The sequence below is a fragment of the Oncorhynchus gorbuscha genome, linkage group LG06, assembly GCF_021184085.1.
Source record: "Oncorhynchus gorbuscha isolate QuinsamMale2020 ecotype Even-year linkage group LG06, OgorEven_v1.0, whole genome shotgun sequence".
Lineage (NCBI taxonomy): Eukaryota > Metazoa > Chordata > Actinopteri > Salmoniformes > Salmonidae > Oncorhynchus > Oncorhynchus gorbuscha.
In genome coordinates this window covers 11,734,624-11,742,239 of record NC_060178.1, presented here as the reverse complement: position 1 = coordinate 11,742,239, position 7,616 = coordinate 11,734,624, and the positions used below count along the sequence as shown (strand labels likewise).

Here is a 7,616-nt window from a genome sequence, read left to right as displayed (position 1 = left end):
ACCACAGTGTTCTCCACCATGTCCCCTTACTAAGAATTCAGTGCGGCGATGAAGGTCACTTGTCCCTCTGATTTTGTCTGTGCCAGTATTGCAACGCTGACTCTTTCATTGTCTCTACCCTCCCCCTCTCTATTTCAACATCTGTCCGTCTTTTCTCATCTCTTTGCTAGGTGAGAGCTTTGAGCAGAGCCCCATCCGGAGGTCCTTCAGGTCCAAGGTTCTGGCCCACTACCCTGAGAGCACAGACAGGAGTCCCTTCAACAGAGATGTAGTCAACATGGTAAGACAGTGGAGCTACGATACGTTTAGAGAACTTATATACAGAGAAGAGGGTTAAGTCGTTATTTTTATGGTATTTAGACTGTTTTAGCCCTTTCTAGAGATGGTTGTAATGTGTCCATGTGAAAACAGCTTCATGTATTGCATTCATTACAACGTGTGTCATGTTAAATTACAGTGCAGCTTATTGTGGACATTCTGTTGTATTCTGTTACAGAATCGGGGACTTTATGCACTATTGTTTTGTTAATGTACGTTTTTGGGGTTTAACGATGTTGTCGCAAATCTGTCAGTGTAAATTAGTAATTGAACCAATTGAAAGTAATAAACAAAAAGCTGATTGTTTGGAACTGCTGTGACATCCCTTCTTTGTTTTGTTCTTCAGTACCACAATGCATTTCTCTTTTATGCAAATGAGAATATTTTCTGTTTCAAGTGTTATAATTTTTAAGAAGCATTTTTGAGACATTAGTTTCTTTCAAAATGTATGGCATTTCAATAATAAAATAAGTTGTTTAATGGAACATTCTTGTCTGGATAATGAAAGCGCTAGGCAGGAACTCGACAGCATCTAATTTTAAATGAACCTATAAACAAATGTTAGCTGACGTCTGTTGTGAGCACAGACACTGAAGTACTTTGTAACAGATGGATAGAGCACCTTTTCATGGAGCCACACTCAGCTTTGACTCTCCACAAACAAGACCCCTTTGTCCTTTATTTTAACGACTTTTACACAACTTGTCTCGGCTCATGGGTCTCCCGGTCGCGGCCGGCTGTGACAGTCCGGGATCGAAATCGTGTCTGTAGTGACACCTCAAGTACTGTGATGTAGTGCCTGAGACAGCTGCTCCACTCGGGAGGCAAATAAGGGCCATCTTTCTTTAACCCCCCCCCGCTAGTCTTCAATGTTATGTCAGAATGGAGTCTCTTCAGAATGATTTGACCCCTCATCCCTGTCCATAATCCCTTGTGTGTTTGATAAAAGAACATGTTGACGGCAGTTGACACTGTCATTCTTTCTGTATTTTCCCTCTACACCTCCTCCTACCGCTCTCTACCTTTTCTCCTTTGTTCCTCTGCTATGTCCTCTAAAACATCCCATCTCTTCTGTCCATTTCTCTCCCCCACCACCTCTTCATCCTCCTTCCTCTCACTCATCTTAAATGTTTTTTTCCTCGAATATCACCCTTCCCCTCTGTCTCCTCCTCCCTTTGTCTCTGTCTCCATCTCTCTCGATACTCCATCCTCATCTCTCTCTCTTTCCCCAGCTCTGCATGCCACGAGGCTTGTCATTCCGTAGTCAGACGGACAGCCGCGACTCCCGCTTCCACTCCTTCACGGTCGCTCGGGATGACGGCACACACTCCTACGGCTTTGTGCACATGTACTACGAGGAGGTGACGAGCGCCCAGATCACCGCGGCGATGCAGACCCTCCATCAGATGCACCACGTCGAGCATCACACCACCTCTTCTTCATCTCGCTCTACCTCCTCCGCCTCCTCCCCCTCCACATCCAGCATGGACTCTCTGGTGAGCAGCCTGGACGAGTCGGATGCTGCTTCCCTGGCAGAGCGTCCCCTGTTGGCTTGTTTAGGCTGCACAGTGGGTTCCTTCCAGCCGGCCCGGGACACCCTGTATGTCTCAAGGCCCTCTGCCTCCTGACGCCCCTCCCCTTCCTCCTCGCCGCCCGCCACTTCCTGTCCCAGCTGCACCAGGCGGTGACATCGCATGCCGCCCCGCCGCTGCCCCTAGAGAGCTACATCCACAACATCCTGTATGAGGTGCCCGCGCCGCCGCCTGGTCGGTCGCTCCGGTTCCACGGGGTCCAGGGGCCCATCGTGTGCCAGCAGCCCGGCCCAGAGGAGCTCCCGCTGGGGGACTACCCACTGGGAGAGGCCTTCTCTCTGCTGGGGGTGGAGAACCTGGTGAGACTGCTCACCTCTGTGCTGCTGGAGACCCAGATCCTGCTTTACTCACAAGGTGAGGACCAAAGGACCAGGCAGCGTTTGCTGAAAGATCAACAACCTCAACAACCTAAGTTTATTTTCCCTTCTAACCTTCACTCTAAACATGTTCAATTCCCATCATGCACTTTAAAGTATTAGATCGGTACTGGAGTTGTACCCTGAACAGCACACGTTGTTGTAGCCCCAGACAAACTCCCCTGATTCAACTAATAATCAAGCCCTCAGGCCCTCAGGTGAGTTTGTCTGGGGCTACAACAACATGTGCTGTTCGGGGTGCTGGAGGACTGGGGTTTGGAAACCCAACACTAGTCCATGGTGGTGACTGTATGAGTGCACACTTTTGAGATTCAGACCACAACCTAATCGTAACTAAAACTTCACCACAACAATGCAACACATGTATCCATGATATGAGTACCACCAGGGTCAAATTCCTCAAATCGGCAACAATTTAAAATCTCCCCCCTCCGTCTCCCATACTATCAAAAGGTTGACGACAACAACTTAACAACAATACAACACATTAGTACACCTGCGGTCCAATTCCCTCCGTCTTTCCATCTCTCTGTCTCCAGACTACCAGCGGTTGATGACTGTGGCAGAGGGCATCACCACCCTGCTGTTCCCGTTCCAGTGGCAGCATATCTACCTGCCCATCCTGCCCGCTCCCCTGCACCACCTCCTGGATGCACCAGTGCCCTTCCTCATGGGTATCCAGAGGGACGGCGCCCAACGCTCCACTCTGGAGCTGTCCAATGAGGTACAGTATTAGAATGGAATTGTAACGGACGGTTAAAGAGCGCTGTAACGGACGGTTAAAGAGCGCTGTAACGGACGGTTAAAGAGCGCTGTAACGGACGGTTAAAGAGCGCTGTAACGGACGGTTAAAGAGCGCTGTAACGGACGGTTAAAGAGCGCTGTAACGGACGGTTAAAGAGCGCTGTAACGGACGGTTAAAGAGCGCTGTAACGGACGGTTAAAGAGCGCTGTAACGGACGGTTAAAGAGCGCTGTAACGGACGGTTAAAGAGCGCTGTAACGGACGGTTAAAGAGCGCTGTAACGGACGGTTAAAGAGCGCTGTAACGGACGGTTAAAGAGCGCTGTAACATTTGCTACATTCTTGCAGTGCCTGTACAAATGAATCCTATTCTGGTTGCATATTAATATCCCCCTGCTCTCTGGTGCTGACGAAATATAGAGATTCACACATCTCCTCAGGCGATCTCCTACACTTCTCCCCAAATCCCCAAATCACACCATGCTGTATAAGCGTTTTGCTAGGGTTGTGCATCCCAAATGAGGTCCTATTCCCTATATAGTGCACTACTTTTGACCAGGACCCATAGGGCTTTATGTAGGGGAATAGGATGCCATTTAGGATAGAACTCAAGGAGTTTTCTTTGAAGTGGTAGAGTTGTCCCATAAATACACCAGTAGAAGGAGAGTGCTGAGCCGTGGGCGACGGTGGGAGGAAGGCAGGCACCTGGCTTCACATTTCCAGAGGAATCGGACAATGTGAATAATTAAAAGGGTTTAAGAATTGCCTATTTTTATTTCTGGGTGTGCTTGAGAGGATAAGGGTAACATGGTAGGTAGCAGTGCAGATGGCAGAACACATCTAAAGCGTGTCCTATTGTAAATGTATTTCTATACAACCCGCTCCTTGTAGTTCCATCCTTCCAGCTGGATGGAATACATTTTTTTTCTGTATCCTTACCCGAAGACTAGGCTTTTTAAACGGCACAGATTTGTTTTAATGGAATTTAGCTGATGCATCACAGTGGAAATTTGTCATAGTGAATTGGGTCATCATACTGCGAGGTGGTGGGGGGTCACCATACTGCGAGGTGGGGGAGGGGGTCACCATACTGCGAGGTGGGGGGTCACCATACTGCGAGGTGGGGGGGGGTCACCATCATACTGCGAGGTGGGGGGTTTATCATCATACTGCGAGGTGGGGGGGTTTATCATCATACTGCGAGGTGGGGGGGGGGGGGGTTTATCATCATACTGCGAGGTGGGGGGTTTATCATCATACTGCGAGGTCGTGGGGGGTTTATCATAGAGGGTTTGTCACCTTTCCCATGAGAAGAGGAGCAGGGACGCATTTACATTTACATTACATTTAAGTCATTTGAATCACATCATCCTTTTTAAGGCACATTCTACGTTAAGTTTGACAACTTAAATGAATGATACCCATTGTTCATGCCCGTTCTTAAATAATATCACTGTCTTGTTGTTTTTCAAGTTGAGGAGTGGGCCTTTAAAGTAGAATTGTAAACAAACGGTAGTCTGTGTGAATCGGTCATCACATGGGGTTAAAAAAAAAAACTTCCTGCAGAGCACACTGTCAATTCTGTTGAATAGGGTTTGGTGTCAGTCTCTGACGTAGTTCTATGTGCCAGGCTAGTGCCTGCTCGGCTTCTCTCCAGAGGTCGACTCATTTTTCTGACTGGTTTTGCATTTATAAAAAAATGTGTGTCTGTGAATGAGGTGATAGTCCCAGATCTGTTTGGACAGAGTTGGCTATACAGCACAAAGACCTATGGGACCAGGATATGTACATCTAATTGTGTTCTAACGTCAACGAGCGTAGTTAAATCTCTGATCTTAATGGGATGTTTGCATACTTGGCCCTAATGTTATCAGTTGTAATGACCTCTGTACAGTCTGAATTATCTACATGAAGAAGAGTTGCTTGTTGTGCCACTCTGCCAGGATGGGTCTGTGTTCCCTTTTTGAACATTTTAACAAGGATTCCGCAGCCTTCTCCCAAAGTGTGCACTTGCACACACTCTGTCTGAGATTTAGCAATGATGGAAACTCCCTCCAGCCAATCCTTAACTGCTAAATCCATGATGGGGAGTTTGCATGTGCACACTTTGGGAAAGGTCCCTTTTATTTGATAATGATAGTTAATCAGATTTTTACATTTACTGTTGCCTTCCCATCCCCCTCTCCAGGCCAATCTGTGCTTCGTGGACATTGACAATCACCGTGTGGATCCATCCGAGGACCTGCCCCTCTTCCCAGACCAGCTGGAGCTCATCCAGGAAGTGAACGAGGTGCTGCTGCGCTTCGGCCTCCAGCCATACGGGGGCTCTACAACCACAAAGCCCGCCCCTGCCGCTCCCCCCTGCCCCAGCAGCCTCGTCCTGGAGGACCTGATGGAAGACCGGCGCAATGGGAACCTGGGAGGGGAGGAGTTGGCTGTGCTGGAACGACTGCAGGCACTGGCCAGGAGGTGTGGAGGAGGGGGGGTGGCGGGAGGGAAGACGCTGGGACGGGCGTTTGAGGAGGAAGAGGAGGAGCTGAAGATAGCCAAGATGAACGTGCAGCTGAGGGAGGTGTTTGCGGGGCGTTTCACCTCCATGTTCGGCAGGTACGAAGAGTTTGTGATCCACAGCGCTCCCGACCTGGAGTCCTGGCTGGGCAACCGTGAGGGAACGAGCAACTTTGATAAGGTAATGAAGATCGATCAACAATCATTCACTGAATGAATACCATAGACTCTCCTATCCATAGCCTACTCCTTCAGTCAGTAATCCAACATGCATGGACAGGAAGCTGTCATTCAGGATACAAGCAATATTCTACCACTGTTAGTGATTTTAAGTGAAGAGTTAACATTTTGTGTACTTGTGCATTTGTCTATCCCCAGGGCTCTTTCCTGTCGGCGCAGCCTGTCACACACCTACACTTCCTGTCTCGGTTCCTGGAGACGGCCATGTTTTCATCGTTCGTAGACAGCAAGGTGTTGTCTCGCTGGGCAGACCGGGAGCCACTGCAGCGCGTGTTCGACAGGCGCTTGGAGAGGGAGCGCCTCTACAACACGTTCGAGGATGATCCTGGTAACCGGCACTACAGGAAGTGCACGGTGCTCCATGAGTCAGGTGGGTTCAGGGGAAACTGGATTCAGGGGTGCTACAGTAGTACTCATTCAATATTTTCCATTATTACTGCATGTGGTTGTTATGGAACACAACAGAATAAAGAATATAACTTTTGTACACCACAATGAGTGCTTCTTATTGGACAAGTTTAGATCACTGTTTCAGGCCACTTTTGGGGGGGGGGGGGGGTTTGTTGCCTGATGAACATGTTCTGTTTGTTCTTTGTCCAAAGCATAGAGCAGGGTTCTCCAATAAGTGGCCTGTGGGTGATTCTATTCGGCCCCCACGTTTTCTGAGCAAAAAAATACAGAAATTCTGTTTGTCAAATACTATGTATGTTTGGGGGTCTTGCTGTCAATTTGCAGTGTAAAAATTATTTGACAATGCTCTGGCCCCCTGACCCTGCCCCTCAAGGAAACTGGGTATGTAATGTCATTTTCTTTCTTTCTACTCCCTATATTCCCTCAGTTCCACTGAAGAGAGAAACAAAGGAGGGAAAACTTATGAGCACCGTAGAATACCAGAACATGAGAGGGATGGGGAATATTCTGTTCTGGGGAAAGGGAGTTCAGTATCAATCTGAGAGAATGAAAAGGTAGACATGAGAGGGGGAGAAAGTGAGAGAGAAGGGAATAAGAGGCATTGATGGTAAGAGGTATAAAAAGATGAATGGGGGAGAAGGCGATGGGGAATACTAGAGGGGTGGAGTATTGGGGGGGGGGGGGGGGTGGAGGATAAGTAGCACATGAGGAGGAAAACAGTACATTGTGTCCCTATAATGAGACTCTCAGCTTTGAAGTTCTGCCAAGTGCTCTGCATAGACTGCACCACTAAGTCTGCTCCAGCCTCTGTTTTAATAGTTCCTCTCCCTCTGTGTTTCCCAGCAATGTGGGATTTGTAAAGCAAACCGGATAGGGATCCACTTCCACATCACGACAACACATGACCTTGTTTCTGCACAAAGAGCTTTCCAGATTAGACATGCAGTATGACGTTGTATCTGCCCAAAGAGCTTTCCAGATTAGACATGCAGTATGACGTTGTATCTGCCCAAAGAGCTTTCCAGATTAGACATGCAGTATGACGTTGTATCTGCCCAAAGAGCTTTCCAGATTAGACTTGCAGTATGACGTTGTATCTACGACTCTGGATGTGAAAGGAGGCTTATACAAATGGTCCTTCGATGTCGGACTGCAGAGGAATGAGAATTTAGAAGTGAACATGATATAGAAAATACACTATTGAGCAGAGTCCTGTATGGCTCAATTGGTAGAGCATGGCACTCGCAATGTCTGGATTGTGGGTTTGATTCCCGCTGGGGCAACCCCATACAAAAATACATGAATATAAGTTGCTTTGGATAACGGAGTCTGCTAAATGGCTGTTATTACTGCGCTGGACTGGTTACATATCCAGCATAGTTCCTGGAAATGACAATGGGTATTCAGCGTAATTCCGTTATCATGGA

The 7,616-nt window shown here is 48.0% G+C and overlaps 1 protein-coding gene across 1 annotated transcript in view; it reads left to right on the top strand.

The window, feature by feature from the left end:
• LOC124037540 (DENN domain-containing protein 5B-like) overlaps positions 1-7,616 on the top strand; it is a 38,430-nt gene that overhangs the window by 10,310 nt on the left and 20,504 nt on the right. The window contains 6 exon segments of the mRNA XM_046352343.1: positions 171-280; positions 1,551-1,923; positions 1,926-2,264; positions 2,827-3,011; positions 5,219-5,719; positions 5,917-6,148. Of these exon segments, the coding sequence (XP_046208299.1) occupies positions 171-280; positions 1,551-1,923; positions 1,926-2,264; positions 2,827-3,011; positions 5,219-5,719; positions 5,917-6,148 (1,740 nt within the window).